At 41.9% G+C, this 18,837-nt stretch overlaps 1 protein-coding gene across 1 annotated transcript in view; it reads right to left on the reverse strand.

The window, feature by feature from the left end:
• Positions 1-18,837, reverse strand: part of LOC141165092 (cadherin-related family member 4-like) — a 184,882-nt gene that overhangs the window by 92,375 nt on the left and 73,670 nt on the right. The window contains exons 7-8 of the mRNA XM_073650730.1: positions 4,198-4,343; positions 3,761-3,940 (exon numbers count right to left, since the gene is read on the reverse strand). Coding sequence (XP_073506831.1) covers positions 3,761-3,940; positions 4,198-4,343 — 326 coding nt within the window. The remainder of the gene's footprint in view (positions 1-3,760; positions 3,941-4,197; positions 4,344-18,837) is intronic.

Here is an 18,837-nt window from a genome sequence, read left to right on the forward strand (position 1 = left end):
TCATAGCCTGTATAAAAACAGAAGCAGGAAATGCAGCAGTTATTTTGTGGTGAATTTGGATATTAATAGGACATCCCAGCTCATAGTATTGCTGTAGAAATAATGAAAGAAAGCCATGAAAAACAGAAGAAACTGTACTAATAGTGTGCAAAAGCACAGCCATGAGTTGAAGATGAGTGCTTGAGGAACAAAGAATGCTGATTTAACTGATAGGGATATAGATATAAGAGCAGATAAAGTCTGTTAGGCATGGTCAGGGGACTATCTGCATGTATAATGCGAGATCTATCAATCCAGGGCAGTGGGTGGGAAGAAGCTGACGAGGATCCGCCTGTCTGACTAGTCTATAGCGTGGTCTCGGTCCCCGGTAGTTATTAAAATATTTTTCTCAGAAACAAGGTAGAATTTCAGAGTTAAACATACCTGGCTGAGATCATACAGGCAGTTTGATCTCACGGATTGGGCAAAATGTATCATAATTTTAAGCAACATTGAAAGGATAAATATTCCTCCAGAACAACGTGAGAGACTGATAGTCATACAAGAAAAGATTACTTTGACTTATTGATGCTAAAGATGGATCAATAAGCTAAATAAATTAATGGGGTGTGATTTATTTTTCACACACTGCTTCTGCGTTTTGGAATTATTTGAATATTTGAAATTGTTTTACTTCATTTTAACACCTAAGCCCTGATATGTAAAACCATAGAATTCAAAGAGGGAAACTTTATTTTTTCTGTAGTCTAAGCCTGTATATTACAAAGTCTCTTATATTAATGTTTACTATTGATTTCTGAAAAAAAAATGTATAAATGTATCCCATCAACAATATTTATTAACTATCCCCAAGATTGGAGATAAATGTATGATTAATGGGAGTCAGATTACATTTACTCTCACCAATCCTGTTTGTGACTATTCTGTTTTCTGTCTTTTTAAGTGCCGGTCATAAAGCAGAGATCACCACTACTCCATTGGTGGCAATCCCAATAGTACATGCATTTTAACTATTGTGTTGACTGGTAATAAATGTTGTTGGTGGGGTCCAATCCTTTATAATAGTTACTACAAAAGATAAAAAAGCCTCCTGGTGAATCCAATATAAGGTTGAGATATAGATAGATTAATGTTAAATGTGTTTACCTTCTGGGGTTGTGCAATTACAGGCATGATCCTTTTAACCCCATAACGCTCAATAACGGACACTGTACGGCATGAGCGGTTGTATATTACCACTCCTTGCCATGCAGTGTCCGTCATAGCTTTGAACTGGCACAACGTGTAAACATGCTGTGCCAGTCCAGTGCCGACAGCTGTCTGTGACAGCTGAGCGGCACGAGAAGGGGTGCAGAGACCCATGCCGTCGGTCCCTACACCCAGATCGCTGCGATCGGTCAGTCATTCAGACTGACCGATCACAGCATGATGGAGCAAGAGACGCTGAAATTTCAGCATCTCCTGCTCTATCAGTGTCAGAGCTCAGCACTGCCAGTGGCTGAACAGCAACACTAAACAGCCAGGAGCGGTGTCAGCGCCAGCCCTGGCTATTATCCCCCTGAATACTGCGATCAAGCATGATCGCAGCATTCAGGAAACAGGCAGAGGGCTGGGAGCTCCCTCTGCCTTCAGGTCGGCGCCCCCGTGACGTCATCGCGGGGGCCCGACCATTGCCATCGTCACCAAGCTATGGAAAGCTCCTGAGACCAATGCACAGCATAGTCTCAGGAACTTTCAATAGAGGTATAAAGTATTGCAATGCTTGCCAATTACATGTAGGGTATTGGCGTACTCAGGAGAAATTGCACAACAAAATGAGAGGTCAATTTTCTCCTGTTACCCTTGTGAAAATAAAAAATTTTAGGCTAAAAGAAATTTTTTGTGATTTTTTTTATTTTCACGGCTCTACGTTATAAACTTCTGTGAAGCACCTGGGGGTTCAAAGTGCTCATCACACATCTAGATAAGTTCATTGAGGGGTCTAGTTTCCAAAATGGGGTCACTTGTTGGGGGTTTCCGTTGTTTAGGCACATCAGGGGGCTCCCCAAACGCAACCTGGCATCCGGTAATTATTCCAACAAATTTTGAATTCAAAAAGTCAAATGGCACTCCTTCCATTCCGAACCCTGCCGTGCGCCCAAACAGTGGTTTTCTGCCACATATAGGGTATTGGCGTGCTCAGGAGAAATTGCACAACAACTTTTGGGGTCCATTTTCTCCTGTTACCCTTGTGAAAATAAAAAATTGGGGGCTAAAAGAAAATTTTTGTGATTTTTTTTTTCAAGTCTTTATGTTATAAATTTCTGTGAAGCACCTGGGGATTCAAAGTGCTCATCACACATCTATTTAAGCTCATTGAGGGGTCTAGTTTCCAAAATTGTGTCACTTATGGGGGGTTTCCACTGTTTAAGCACTTCAGGGGCTCTTCAAACGCAACATGGCGTTCGCTGATTATTCCAGCAAATTTTGAATTCAAAAAGTCAAATGGCTCTCCTTCACTTCCGAACCCTGCTGTGCGGCCAACAGTGGTTTTCCGACACATATTTGGCATCAGCATGCTCATGAGAAATTGCACAATACATTTTGAGGTCCATTTTTATCTGTTACCCTTGTGAAAATAAAAAAAAAATTTGATCTAAATTTAATATTTTGTGAAAAAAAGTTAAATGTTAATTTTTTTCTTCCTCATTGCTTCAGTTCCCATGAAGCACCTGAAAGGTTAATAAACTTCTTGAATGCGGTTTTGAGTTCCTTGAGGGGTGCAGTTTTTAGAATGGTGTCACTTTTGGGTATTTTCTGTCATATAGACCCCTCAAAGTCACTTCAAATGTGATGTGGTCCCTAAAAAATGGTTTTGTATATTTTGTTGGAAAAATTTGAAATCGCTGGTCAACTTTTAACCCTTATAGCTCCCTAGCAAAAAAAAAATTTGGTTCCAAAATTGTGCTGATTTAAAGTAGATATGTGGGAAATGTTATTTATTAACTATTTTGTGTGACCTATCTCTCTGATTTCAGGGCATATCAATTCAAATAATGAAAATTTTTGCCAAATTTCCATTTTTTTCACCAATAAACGCAAGAGTTATCGAAGAAATTTTACCACAATCATGAAGTACAATATGTCATGAAAAAACAATCTTAAAATCAGGGGGTTTCGTTGAAGTGTTCCAGAGTAATTACCTCATAAAGTGACTGTGGTCAGAATTGAAAGAATTGGCCCGGTCATTAACCTACAAAGTGTCTCGGTCCTTAAGGGGTTAAAAGCTTGAAGAATTATTGTCTATCAGTTGCTGCTCCTGTCTGATGGTGGACAAACAACACAGCAGGATAAACATTATAGAAAAAAATGTAGGTCCTGGACTCTGCTGATGATTGTCCAAAGAATAGACAATCAAGGTTCATGTATTGGTATAATATGTTTTGATACCAAATTGGTATCTTCTTCAGGTCAAATTGTAATAAAGGTTCAAAAAGTGACCTCCTTTGACCTTATTAGTGTAACAGAGGTTGGCAGTAATAGAAATAAAAAACAAAAAAGTAAGCCGTAGCAAAGAGTCAATGAAAGTGCAACTTTTACTTTGAATGACTCCAAATTTGAAAGGATGCTGTATAACAAAAGTGCAGAAAATGTGTAAGTGCTATTAGCTTCACCCTACAATATAAGCTAATTTAAAAAGGAGTTACATAGATGGGGCATCCTCTTTAAATACCTTAATTATTAGATTTTATTATTGAAAGTGAAATAACAATGTTCATACCTGTACCAGTGGAAAAGGCAGGGTCACACGCTGGTGGCTCATCCACATTCTCTATAACAATAAGGAAGGGATACATAGCTGTATGATCACCATCGGTAGCAGTGACAACTAAGGAATATGCTGTGTGGTTATCAGGGTGGTCATAATCCATTGGTTGAAGCAAAGTTAATGCACCAGAAACTGTAATAGGAATTCACATTGCAATCAGTTGTGTTGGCACGTGGATGGCAAAAAATGTAGATTGTGCTTATAAACTTTATATATAAATAACTTTTAAATCTATTTGCACTTATGTTTTATACTAATTAAAGTTTCTCATAAGTGCGCATATCAGATTTACCCTTTTTATAATTTTGTCAAAGTCCAATAGAATTGAAGCTTTTTCACAGTTTTTATTTTTAACTGGAGTTCATTTTTACAAAAAAAAGTGAAAATACCTTCGTTCATTCTAAACAAGTTTGTTTGGACTGGAAAGGCATATGTGATTATACTGTCAGCATCTCTATCAGTAGCTTCAAAAACTTCTAAGATGGATCCAATGAGTGTATTTTCAGGAACATATATTGTGTCATTTTCAATTTTACTGTAAAAAAGCAAAAGAATTCAGCAACAGAACTATAGATTATTCATATTAGTGCTGTCTTTTGGTTGTTTTAATGCTAGATTATGGTTCATTAAAGGGGATGTCAAGATCTATCACGAAGATCTGCAATCACTGTACGTGCCTGCAGGCCTGTGAATCCTCACACTGCGCACAGAGCGCACTGAAAGGATTCTCTGTTGCCGTTGGTGAGACAAAGCGATCATGTAACCGCAAGAATGTGGTATGCATATTCCGGGCCACATTCCAACTAGGACTGTGAGGTCTTGCTTAATTTAAATAAATTGAGAAAGGCCTTGCATGTCTAGTTGGAAGGTGGCTAGAAGTATGCATGTCAAATACTTGTAATCGCATTATCGCTCTGTCTTGCCACCGACAGCAGAGAATAGTGACAGTGCACACTTTGACTATTAACCTGGATAACCCCTTTAATAGCCATTTTAAGAATACAACAGCAATGTTGGAAAAGTGAGTAATGAGTAGGATCTTTCATACATACATTAAGTCTCATTTGTTTTTCATTGGCAATATTTAGAATCCAGTTTTCTTATGCATGCTACTCCAAAGAGTAATCTGTAAATCTGTAATGGCTGACTTTATATTTTTCTATATTACAGAACAGATATTTATGGATCTGTCTTCCAAACATGATATATATTGTAGCATTGCACATTAATAAGTTCTCTAGTTCACCTAACTTACACAATTCTTATAAGCTGAGGACCTTTTAGTCAGACTACTTTGTATGAGTGCTTGCACACATGTAGGTTGCCTTCCATCCTAAAGACAGTATTGATAAAACAAAATACAGGTACAATACAACTGTTCCATATAGTAGTCAATCACATGAGGATCAATAGCCATATGTTATAATAAGATAGACACGTACAGTAAGCTAGACATCGATTAGTAGCGTGGAATGGCTTCTGAGAAAAAGAGGACAGCAAAGTATATGCAGTGAATATGTAAAGGTGAAGAAGTTGTTCTGACACCCTCTCTGAAGACTTCTTGTAGTAATTTATAGCAATCATTTGTTCTATTTATGATTGAACATGTACTGTGCTCTGCAGTAGTTTGTTTGGGCTGTGACAGGGTTAAGAGTTAGATTCAGCTCAGGTGGGCAGGAGTTATATGGACATTTCAGGAAGATAGTTCCTGGCTAACCCTAGAATGCTTACTTGTTTGCTATTTTCTGCAAAATTACTTTAGTTAGAATTTTGAAACTCTAGGTATTCCTCAAGTAAGTCATTGTTGGTAATATCCAGTTGTTCACATAACTTTATGTGATAGGCATTTTGGTATAACAATGCTTTTTTGGGGAAAGACCCATATTTACAGAACCCGGGCCTTTTAGGCCGGTACTATGTTTATCTTGTACTCATCAGTGTTTCATGATGTTTTCATCAAGTTACTGTGTTATTGTAGTCAGGGTTGCTGGGGAAGGGGGTGTATCATGCCTATCTGTTGAAAGACCTGTGATGATGTAATTACCATGTGATCTTGGGAGGGAGACAGATTCCTCCTCCCCAACGTCATAAGGCCATGACATTGCTTCTGGAAAAAAAAAACATGGCAAAAAATCTCAAAGGAGGAATTGTTTGCTTATATTGGACTAACACTACTGGCGGGGTATAAAAAATCTTCTGATGTTCCTATCAGAGAATTATTTCTGGACTTACTTTCTGATCCACGCTACAAAGCAACAATGTCAGTGCATAGATATGACAAAATTAAGAGAAGCCTTTGATTTGATAATAAGCGAGCTCGTCATGCGAGGTTGGAAACGGATCAATTAGCACCTATCAGTTACATCTGGAATATTTTTATCAAGAATTGTACCAAGCTCTACAATCCTAGTGCTAATGTAACAGTGGATGAGCAACTTGTAGCCTACAGAGGACGTTGCAAGTTCATTCAATATATACCTAGTAAACTAGTCAAATAAGGAATAAAAATATTCTAGATGTGTGATTCTGCAAATTATTATGCGATGAATGGGCTTATCTACTGTGGCAAAGAAGTTGGCGCTCCACTGCAGAAAGACCTAGGTTCTGACATTGTAAAACAGCTTGCTGTACCAATTTACAATTCAGGTAGAAACATTACAATGGACAATTACTTTACTAATGTTGAACTGGGCAATTTTTTGCTTGAAAAAGATCTTACAGTTGTTGGTACTATGAAGCTAAAATTGACGAGATATTCCTCCGGTGATGAAGCACATTCCACAGCGATCACTTATGATATTGTCTTTGGTTTCAGCAACAAAGTAACAATGGTGTCTTACAAAGCGAAGAAGGAAAAATCTGTTATATTACTCAGTACTAGTGTTGGGCGAACCCAAACAGTAAAGTTCGGCATCCGTACCAAACATCTACATCTACTTCCTCTGGAAGTCAGTGTTACTGTTAGGGCTCGGGTTCGGGTGTTTCCCATGCTGTCACTTGCTTGACAGCACAAGAAACACAGTCTCTGATCAGCGGTAATTGCATTACCGCGATCAGAGCGCTATGGCATCATGCTGACAGGTGTCAGTATAATGCCACAGCTGTGACAGTGATCTGGTTTCCCACGCTGTCACTAGCGATACAGTGGAGGAAACACATGCTCTGATCGGCGGTAATTGCATTACCGCGATCAGAGTGCTGTGTCACCATGTAGCCACAGCTGTGACAGTGACCCGGCGGTATAAAGCTTACTGCGGGTGATAGGTGCCGGCTGATGGTACTACTACTAGTGTTGAGCCACCCCCGTAGTGTTCGGGTTCGGTTTGGTTCGTCGAACACCGGGATGTTCGTTGAACTGCTCGTCAAATACCTTAGAACACCTTCGAACACCGTTAAAACCAATGGCAGGCAAACAAAAACACATAGAAACACATAGAAAACACCTTCAAAGGTGTCCAAAAGCTGACAATCTGCTCAGAAGACACTCTCTTTAAAAAAGCCGGCGGCTATTCAGCAGCGGCATACACCGGTACCCGACAATTTAGACAAGAAGGAATAGAGCATCACACATAGATTAGATAGATAGAAACATGTCAGTCACATATATAAGAAGTACAGTGACAGTGTTGGTTACTGTACTTGTCATTTAGTGTTAAAGGATTTATTAAAAAAAATATTAGTGTTTTCATGCACCGTCTCTTTAACCCCTTAATAACATCTGACGTACTAATACGCGTCTGTGCCCTGGGACTTAAGAGCCAGACCCGTATTAGTACGTCATCGCGATCGCGCGCGCACACAGGCTGTGCGGGCGCGATCGCCGCCGGGTGTCAGCTGATTGTCACAGCTGACACCCGGTACTATGTGCAGGGAGCGGTCCTGCACCGCTCCCAGCACATTAACCCCCGCGATGCTGCAATCGAAGTCGATCGAAGTCGATCGCGGCATTGCGGGGGCAAGGGGAGGTGATCGGCGATACTCACCTCCTCTTCCGGCTTCCAGCGCAGTCTGAAAAGGCTTCCCGGGTGTTGCCATGACGACCCGATGTCGTCATGACAACATCCGGGTCACCAGAGAGCAGGAAGATTGCTTGGACATGCGCAGTGCATCTCCAAGCAATCTTCACACTGTGCACTTCTGACAGCCTTCATGGCATAGGGATGGTGCTCCATTCCTGTGCCATGCAGGCGATCAGAAAAAAAAAGTGAAAGTCCCAGAGTGGGACAAAGTAATAAAGTGTATAAACTGTGTGAAAGTGGAAAAAAAAAAATGTGCAAAAATATTATAAAAAAATCCAAAAAATAATACACCAAAAATAAAAATATAATGTACCCATCAATAAATATTATTATAAAAAAAATAAAAAAAAACAATAAAAGTACACATATTTGGTATCGCCGCGTCCGGAAAAACCTGACCTATAAAACTGTCCCACTAGTTAACCCCTTCAGTGAACACGGTAAGAAAAAAAAAAAAAAACGAAGCAAAAAACATATCACCATACCGCCAAACAAAAAGTGGAATAACACGCGATCAAAAAGACGCATAGAAATAAAAATGATACCGCTGAAAACGTCATCTCGTCCCGCAAAAAACAAGCCACCATACAGCTCCACCAGCCAAAAAATAAAAAAGTTATAGCTCTCAGAATAAAGCGATACTAAAAAATATTTTTTTCTATAAAATAGCTTTTATTGTGTATAAGCGCCAAAACATAAAAAAATTATACAAATGTGGTACCGCTGTAAACGTACTGACCCGAAGAATAAAGCTGCCTTATCAATTTTACCACACGCGGAACAGAATAAAAAAAAAAAAACAAACAATTCTTGAATTGTTGGTTTTTGTTTATTCTGCCTCCCAAAAATCGGAATAGAAAGCGATCAAAAAATGTCACGTGCCTGAAAATGGCACCAATAACAACGTCAAGTCATCCCGCAAAAAACGAGCCATCACATGACTGTCTGCCAAAATCTGGAAAAATTATAGCTCTCAAAATATGGCGATGCAAAAACTAGATTTTACAAAAAATGCGTCTTTCAGTGTGTGACAGCTGTCAGTCATAAAAACCCCATATGATTCTGGCATTGCTGTAATCACACCGACCCGAAGAATAAAGTCGTCTAATCACTTATACCGCACAAGGAACGGCGTCAAAAATAAACTCTTGGGTTAGGATTGGGCTAGGGTTAGGGCTGGGTTTGGGGCTAGGGTTGTGCTGTGGCTAGGGTTGTGCTAGGGTTAGGGCTGGGGTTGGGATTTTTTTCAAAAGTAAGAAAAAAAGATGACGATATGGCGACTAGTGTTGAGAGCAAGTGCTCGCTACTTGAGTTTGCATCGGGTGCTCTGGTATGCATTGAGTATCGTGGGTATTTGAGTGACATGCTCGAGTCTCTGCCCCATATGCTTCGCGGCCAAAAAACTTTACGGGGATTGCCTGCCATGCACGAGTGATCCCCGCATGTTTTTTTTTGGGTGTCTAATAACCGTGAAACATGCGGAGCAGGGACTCGAGCATGTCACTCGAGCACACGCTGTACATGGTGCATACCTGAGTACCCGATGCAAACTCAAGTAGCGAGCACTTGCGCTCAAGAATAATGACAACTTATTCAATATGATGACCTAATGTAAACAAATTCTGTGCCGTACCTCTGGGTTCAAAATGTTCACTATACACCTTAATAAAATCCTTGAGGGGTATAGTTTGGACACTTGTGGGGGAGCTCCACTGTTTAGGCACATCACGGGCTCTCCAAACGTGACATGGTGTCCGCTAACAAATTGAATGGAAAATCGGCTCAAATTGTTAGCGGACGCCATGTTGCGTTTGGAGAGCCCCTGTGTGCCCAAACATTGGAGCTCCCCCACAAGTGACCCCATTTTGGAAACTAGACCCCCCAAGGCACCTATCTAGATGCATAGTGAGCACATGGAATCCCCAGGTGCTTCACAAATTGATTCGTAAAAATGAAAAAGTGAAAAAAAAAACACTTTTTCATTTTTATGAATCAATTTGTGAAGCACCTGGGGTTCCAAGTGCTCACTATGAATCTAGATAGGTGCCTTGGGGGGTCTAGTTTCCAAAATGGGGTCACTTGTGGGGGAGCTCCAATGTTTGGGCACGCAGGGACTCTCTAAATGCAACATGGTATCCGCTAACAAATTGAATGGAAAATCGGCTCAAATTGTTAGCGGACACCACATTGCGTTTGGAGAGCCCCTCTGTGCCCAAACTTTGGAGCTCCCCCACAAGTGACCCCATTTTGGAAACTAGACCCCCCAAGGCACCTTTCTAGATGCATAGTGAGCACTTGGAACCCCCAGGTGCTTCACAAATTGATTCGTAATAATGAAAAAGTGAAAAAAAAAACACTTTTTCATTTTTATGAATCAATTTGTGAAGCACCTGGGGTTCCAAGTGCTCACTATGAATCTAGATAGGTGCCTTGGGGGTCTAGTTTCCAAAATGGGGTCACTTGTGGGGGAGCTCCAATGTTTGGGCACACAGGGACTCTCCAAATGCAACATGATATCCGCTAACAAATTGTCGGCTCAAATTGTTAGCGGATATCATGTTGCATTTGGAGAGTCCCTGTGTGCCCAAACATTGGATCTCCCCCACAAGTAAACCCATTTTGGAAACTAGACCCCCCAAGGCACCTATCTAGATGAATAGTGAGCACTTGGAACCCCAGGTGCTTCACAAATTGATTAATAAAAATGAAAAAGTGTTTTTTTTTCACTTTTTCATTATTACGAATCAATTTGTGAAGCACCTTGGGGTTCCAAGTGCTCACTATGCATCTAGAAAGGTGCCTTGGGGGGTCTAGTTTCCAAAATGGGGTCACTTGTGGGGGAGCTCCAAAGTTTGGGCACAGAGGGGCTCTCCAAACGCAATGTGGTGTCCGCTAACAATTTGAGCCGATTTTCCATTCAATTTGTTAGCGGATACCATGTTGCATTTAGAGAGTCCCTGTGTGCCCAAACATTGGAGCTCCCCCACAAGTGACCCTATTTTGGAAACTAGACCCCCCAAGGCACCTAACTAGATTCATAGTGAGCACTTGCAACCCCTAGGTGCTTCACAAATTGATTCGTAAAAATGAAAAAGTGTTTTTTTTTTCACTTTTTCATTATTACGAATCAATTTGTGAAGCACCTGGGGGTTCCAAGTGCTCACTATGCATCTATAAAGGTGCCTTGGGGGGTCTAGTTTCCAAAATGGGGTCACTTGTGGGGGAGCTCCAAAGTTTGGGCACAGAGGGGCTCTCCAAATGCAATGTGGTGTCCGCTAACAATTTGAGCCGATTTTCCATTCAATTTGTTAGCGGATACCATGTTGCATTTAGAGAGTCCCTGTGTGCCCAAACATTGGAGCTCCCCCACAAGTGACCCCATTTTGGAAACTAGACCCCCCAAGGCACCTATCTAGATGCATAGTGAGCACTTGGAACCCCTAGGTGCTTCACAAATTGATTCGTAAAAATGAAAAAGTTTTTTTTTTTTCACTTTTTCATTATTACGAATCAATTTGTGAAGCACCTGGGGGTTCCAAGTGCTCACTATGCATCTATAAAGGTGCCTTGGGGGGTCTAGTTTCCAAAATGGGGTCACTTGTGGGGGAGCTCCAATGTTTGGGCACACAGGGGCTCTCTAAACGCAACATGGTGTCCGCTAATTATTCAAGCAAATTTTACAATCAAAAAGTCAAATGGCGCTCCTTCCCTTCCGAGCCCTACAGTGCGCCCAAACAGTGTTTTTTCCCCAAATATTGGGTATCTGCGTGCCCAGGGGAAATTGCACAACAAATTTTGCGGTCCATTTTTTCTTGTTACCCCTGTGAAAATAAAAAAAATTGGGTCTAAAATAACATTTTTGTGAAAAAAGTTAAATGTTCATTTTTTTTTTCCACATTCAAAAAATTCCTATGAAGCACCTGAAGGGTTAATAAAGTTCTTGAATGTGGTTTTGAGCACCTTGAGGGGTGCAGTTTTTAGAATGGTGTCACTTTTGGGTATTTTCTGTCACAAAGACCTCTCAAAGTGACTTCAAATGTGATGTGGTCCCTAAAAAAATGGTTTTGTAAATTTTGTTGGAAAAATGAGAAATCGCTGGTCGACTTTTAACCCTTATAGCTCCCTAACAAAAAAAAATTTTGGTTCCAAAATTGTGCTGATGTAAAGTAGACATGTGGGAAATGTTTTTTATTAACTCTTTTGTGTGACATATCGCTCTGATTTCAGGGCTTAAAAATTCAAATTTTGAAAATTGCAAAATTTTCAAAATTTTCGCCAAATTTCCGTTTTTTTCACAAATAAACGCAAGTGATATCGAAGAAATTTTTCCACAATCATGAAGTACAATATGTCACGAAAAAACAATCTCAGAATCAGGGGGATCCGTTGAAGCGTTCCAGAGTAATTACCTCATAAAGTGACAGTGGTCAGAATTGTAAAAATTGGCCCGGTCATTAACGTGCAAACCACCCGCGGGGCTTAAGGGGTTAAAAAAGCCAGCCGGCCATTCAGCATCGGTACTCGACAATTTATAACAGAAAGAATAGAGCATCACACATAGATTAGATAGATAGAAACATGTCAGTCACATATATAAGAAGTACAGTGACAGTGTTGATTACTGTACTTTTCATTTAGTGTTAAAATAAAGGATTTATTAAAAAAAAAATTGGCGTGGGGTTCCCCGTAATTTTAGTCTCTAGCGGAGGTTAAGCAGACGGCTGGGACAAATGTTTGAAGCCTGGGAAGGGGGTAATACCCACGGAGCTTCCCAGGTTACTAATATCAGCCCCCAGCTGAATACCTAGCCTTTACTAGCTATTAAAATGGGGGACCCCAAAAAACATGACATGGGGTCCCCCCTATTTTAATAGCTAGCAAAGGCTAGGCAGACAGCTGGGGGTTGATATTAATAGCCTAGGAAGGGTGCCATGAATATTGGCCCCCTCCCAGGCTGCAAACACCAGCCGTCAGCCGCCCCAGAAATGGCTCATCCATAGGATAAGACGCCCCCATTACTAACCCCATAGTCAAAGTTAAAAAAAACACAAACACCCAGAATAAAGTCCTTTAATTGAAATAAACACACAATTTTTTAATGTTCTAAATTAAACCATACTTACCCTCACACCCATTCCAGCTGAAGCCAATGTCTTCTGCAATAAAAGTAAAATAATAAAGCAACATCATCCTTACCTTTCCATGGTTCCCACGACAGCTTCAGCTGTCCTACATTGACATGACAGGCTGGATTGCAGCCGAAAGCTGCCATCCAGCTTGCCATGCCACAGACACTGAGAAGCGCAGGCATACTTGCGCTCCTCAGTGTCTCGCTGTGACGGCATAAAGATGAGCCGAGGTCATGTCCAATGAACTCAGCTCACCTCATGCACGTCACTGACAGCGTGGGAAAATTCTCCTGCGCATGCGGTGAGGGCAGGAGAATTTTCCCACGCTGTCAGTGACGTGCATGAGGTGAGCTCATGTCCAATGAACTCGGCTCACCTCATGCACGTCACTGACAGCGTGGGAAAATTCTCAGCACTTGAGCAGGAGAATTCTCTCACGCTGGGATGGCATTGAAATGACAGGCTGGATCACAGCTGAGCGCTGCCATCCAGCATGCCATCCTTCTTAGACACTGCAGAGCGCAGGCTAGCCTCACCGCATGCGCAGGAGAATTTTCCCACGCTGTCAGTGACGTGCATGAGGTGAGCTGAGTTCATTGGACATGACCTCGGCTCATCTTTATGCCGTCACAGCCAGACACTGAGAAGCGCAAGCATGCCTGCGCTTCTCAGTCTCTGCGGCATGGCATGCTGGATGGCAGCGTTTTGCTGCGGTCCAGCCTGTCATGTGAATGTAGCAGAGCTGAAGCTGTCGTGGGAACCATGGAAAGGTAAGGATGATGTTGCTTTATTATTTTACTTTTATTGCAGGAGATCGTTGGCTTCGGCTGGAATGGGCGTGATGGTAAGTATGGTTTAATTTAGAACAATAAAGAATTGTGTGTTTATTTCAATTAAAGGACTTTATTCTGGGCGTTTGTGGTTTTTTTTTTAACTTTGACTATGGGGTTAGTAATGGGGGTGTCTTATAGACGCCTCTCCATTACTAACCTGGGCTTGATGTCAGCTGGCATCATAAGCTGACATCAACCCCAGCCCTATTACCCCACTGCCACCGCTACAGGGCAGTGGGAAGAGCGAGACTAAGTGCCAGAATTGGCGCATCCTATGGATGCGCCATTTCTGGGGCGGCTGACGGCTGGTGTTTGTAGCCTGGGAGGGGGCCAATATTCATGGCACCCTTCCTGGGCTATTAATATCAGCCCCCAGCTGTCTGCCTAGCCTTTGCTAGTTATTAAAATAGGGGGGACCCCACGTCATTTTTTTTGGGGTCCCCCATTTTAATAGCTAGTAAAGGCTAGGTATTCAGCTGGGGGCTGATATTAGTAGCCTGGGAAGCTCTGTGGGTATTACCCCCTTCTCAGGCTTCAAACATCTGACCCAGCCGTCTGCTTAACCTCCGCTAGAGACTAAAATTACGGGGAACCCCACGCCAATTTTTTTTTTAATAAATCCTTTATTTTAACACTAAATGAAAAGTACAGTAATCAACACTGTCACTGTACTTCTTATATATGTGACTGACATGTTTCTATCTATCTAATCTATGTGTGATGCTCTATTCTTTCTGTTGTAAATTGTCGGGTACCGATGCTGAATTACCGGCCGGCTTTTTTAAAGAGACGGTGCATGAAAACACTAATATTTTTTTAAATAAATCCTATAACACTAAATGACAAGTACAGTAACCAACACTGTCACTGTACTTCTTATATATGTGACTGACATGTTTCTATCTATCTAATCTATGTGTGATACTCTATTCTTTCGGTTCTAAATTGTCGGGTACCGAAGTATGCCGCTGCTGAATTGCCGGCTTTTCATGTTTCACTGTGAGCACTGTTCCCATCGATTTGGGCAACCACTGTAATGCCAAAACCACCATGGCTGTGGCATTACAGTGAGTGGCAGACAATCCCTGCATGATTGGTGCTCTAAATAGCGCCAGACATGCAGGACACGCTTTTGGTGCACGAACAGTTATCGAACATAACCTCGAACAGCCGAAATTTTTGCAAATCGTTCGCGTTCGTCGAACGACTTGAACACCGCCCAAAACAGCTCGAATTTGAGATTGGCGAACAGTTCTAGTCGAACACCGCTCATCTCTAACTACTACCACCATCAGCCGGCGCCTCCTCTGTTGGCTGCTCTGTTCATGGGATCTTCGTGGGACACTTGTTATTTCGACTGCATCAGAAAGGTAAGGATGAGGTTGGTTTATTATTTTATTTTTATTACAGGAGATTGTTGGCTTCAGCTGGAATGGGCGTGACGGTAAGTATGGTTTAATTTAGAATATTAAAGGAATCATGTCTTTATTTCAAATAAAATATTTTATTCTGGGAGTGGGAATTTTTATTTTACATTTTACTTACAATATAGTGTTAGTAATGGGGGTGCCTTATAGACGCCTCTTCATTACTAACCTGGGCTTAATGTCAGTTGACATCAACCCCAACCCTATAACCCCACTGCCACAGCTACAGGACAGTGGGTAGAGCGAGGCTAAGAGCTAGAATTGGTGCATCCTATGGATGCGCCTTTTCTGGGGCGGCTGAGGGCCCCTTCCTAGGCTATTAATATCAGCCCCCAGCTGTCTCAATAGTCTTTGCTAGCTGTTAAAATAGGGGGACCCCACGTCATTTTTTTGGGGGGTACCCCATTTTAATAGCCAGTAAAGGCTAAGTATACAGCTGGGGGTTGATATTAGTAGCATGGGAAGTTCCATGGGTATTACCCCCTTCCCAGGCTAAAAACATCGGCCACAGCTTTCCACTTTCCCTCTGCTGGTTAATAAAATTACGGGGGACCCCACGCCATTTTTTTCCAGAAATTTACTAATTTATTAATAAATTACATGAACAGTTAGGTACACATGCAAAGAACTGATTATATATATCACATTTATATCTATCTGTATATCTATCTATTATCTATATATCTAGCTATCAATATATCTATCCATATATCTATTATCTATCTATATAGCTGTCTATCTATCTATCTATCTATCCATATGCCTATCTATCTATCTATCCATATATCTATCTATCCATCTATCTATCTATATACACTGCTCAAAAAAATAAAGGGAACACTTAAACAACAGAATATAACTCCGAGTATATCAAACTTCTGTGAAATCAAACTGTCCACTTAGGAAGCAACACTGATCGACAATCAATTTCACATGCTGTTGTGCAAATGGAATAGATAATAGATGGAAATTATTGGCAATTATCAAGACACATTTAATAAAGGAGTGGTTCTGCAGGTGGGGACCACAGACCACATCTCAGTACCAATGCTTTCTGGCTGATGTTTTGGTCACTTTTGAATGTTGGTTGTGCTTTCACACTCATGGTAGCATGAAACGGACTCTACAATCCACAGAAGTTGCTCAGGTAGTGCAGCTCATCTAGGATGGCACATCAATGCGAGCTGTGGCAAGAAGGTTTGCTGTGTCTGTCAGCGTAGTATCCAGAGACTGGAGGCCCTACCAGGAGACAGGCCAGTACACCAGGAGATGTGGAGGGGGCCGTAGGAGGGCAACAACCCAGCATCAGGAACGCTACCTCCGCCTTTCTGCAAGGAGAAACAGGAGGAGCACTGCCAGAACCCTGCAAAATGACCTCCAGCAGGCCACAAATGTGCATGTGTCTGCACAAACGGTTAGAAACCGACTCCATGGGGGTGGTATGAGGGTCCGACGTCCACAGATGGGGGTTGTGCTCACTGCCCAACACCGTGCAGGACGCTTGGCATTTGTCACAGAACACCAGGATTAGCAAAGTCACCACTGGTGCCCTGTGCTCTTCACAGATGAAAACAGGTTCACACTGAGCACATGTGACAGACGTGACAGAGTCTGGACACGCCGTGGAGAGCGATCTGCTGCCTGCAACATCCTTCAGCATGACCAGTTTGGCAGTGGGTCAGTAATGGTGTGGGGTGGCATTTCTTTGGAGGGCCGCACAGCCCTCCATGTGCTCGCCAGAGGTAGCCTGACTGCCATTAGGTACAGAGATGAGATCCTCAGACCCCTTGTGAGACCATATGCTGGTGCGGTTGGCCCTTGGTTCCTCCTAATACAGGACAATGCCAGACCTCATGTGGCTGGAGTGTGTCTGCAGTTCCTGCAAGATGAAGGCATTGAAGGCAAACCCGTTCCCCAGACCTGAATCCGATTGAGCACATCTGGGACATCACGTCTCGCTCCATCCACCAACGTCACGTTGCACCACAGACTGTCCAGGAGTTGGCAGATGCTTTAATCCAGGTCTGGGAGGAGATCCCACAGGAGACCATCCGCAACCTCATCAGGAGCATTCTCAGGCGTTGTAGGGAGGTCATACATGCATGTGGAGGCCACACACAATACTGAGACTCATTTTGGGTTGTTTTAAGGCCATTACATCAAAGGTGGATCAGCCTGTAGTGTGTTTTTCCACTTTAATTTTGGGGTTGACTACAAATCCAGGCCTCCATTGGTTAATAAATTTGATTTCCATTGATGATTTTTGTGTGATTTTGTTGTCAGCACATTCAACTTTGTACAGAACAAAGTATTCAATGAGAATATTTCATTCATTCAGATCTAGGATGTGTTATTTGAGTGTTCCCTTTATTTTTTTGAGCAGTGTATATATCTCCATGTATCTCTATCTATCCATATATCTATTAATCTATTTATCTATCCATATATCTATTATCTATCTATCTATCCATCTATCTATCTATCTATCCATATATCTGTTAATCTAATAGGTCACCGCATGCGCAGTATTTTCCCACGCATGCAATGAGTTGAACAGAGTTCAACTCATTGAAAGCATGGGAAAATACTCACTGCGCATGTGCTGACCTCATTTGCTGAAAATACACTAAGTCAGTGTATTGCCCGCAAATGAACAGAGGGGTCACATACAGTGTGGCCACTCTGTTTATGGAATCTTCGTGGGACCTTTTCTATTTGGACTGCGTCAGAAAGGTTGGTTTATTATTTTATTTTTATTACAGGTGATCGTGGGCTTCGGGGATTAGGTGTAAGGTGAGTATTTGGTGTTTTTTATTTTTTGCAAAGGCAGTGAACATCGGAGACAAGGTGTAGGTGAGTATAATATGTTTTATTTTTATTTTAATATTTTTTTCTTAATTTTACATTTTTTTTTCATTCAACACAGCACAGGCGCTGGCGCATGGGAGACTACTGCTCCAATCCAGCGGCGCCTGTGCCTGCTGTATCCTATGGCAGGAGGCGCCGGCTGATGGTGGTAGTAGTACCATCAGCCGGCGCCTATGACCCGCGGTAAGCTTTTTACTGCCGCGTCACTGTCTCAGCTGTGGCATCATGCTGACACCTGTTAGCATGATGCCATAGTGCTCTGCTCAAGGTAATGCAATTATCGCCAATCAGAGCCTGTGTTTCCTGCGCTTTCACGCTAGTGAAAGCGTGGGAAACCAGTTCACTGTCACAGCTGAGAGATCATTCTGACACCTGTCAGCATGATGCTACAGCGCTCTGACTGCTGTAATACTGTTACCGCCGATCAGAACCTGTGTTTTCTGCATTGTCACGCAAATGACAGTGCAGGAAACCAGTTAAATTTGGGTCCCCCATTCACATGAATGGGGTCCGTGTTTGGGTTCGGGTTTCGGGTACTGTTCTGGTACCCGAACCCGAACTTTAAAAAAACTGTTTGGTGTTCGGCTATATTAACCAAACCCAAACAGTGGCGGTTTTGCCTCTCACTACTCAGTACCATGCATCATGATTCCAGTATTGACAGGAAACAGAAATCAGAAATTATCCTGCACTATAATAAAACTAAAGGAGGTGTGGACAAGATGGATAAAATGGTTGGAGAATATTCATGCG

The sequence above is a fragment of the Phyllobates terribilis genome, unplaced genomic scaffold (assembly GCF_046119375.1).
Source record: "Phyllobates terribilis strain yellow unplaced genomic scaffold, ASM4611937v1 Scaffold_11__3_contigs__length_659146591, whole genome shotgun sequence".
Classification (NCBI taxonomy): Eukaryota; Metazoa; Chordata; class Amphibia; order Anura; family Dendrobatidae; genus Phyllobates; species Phyllobates terribilis.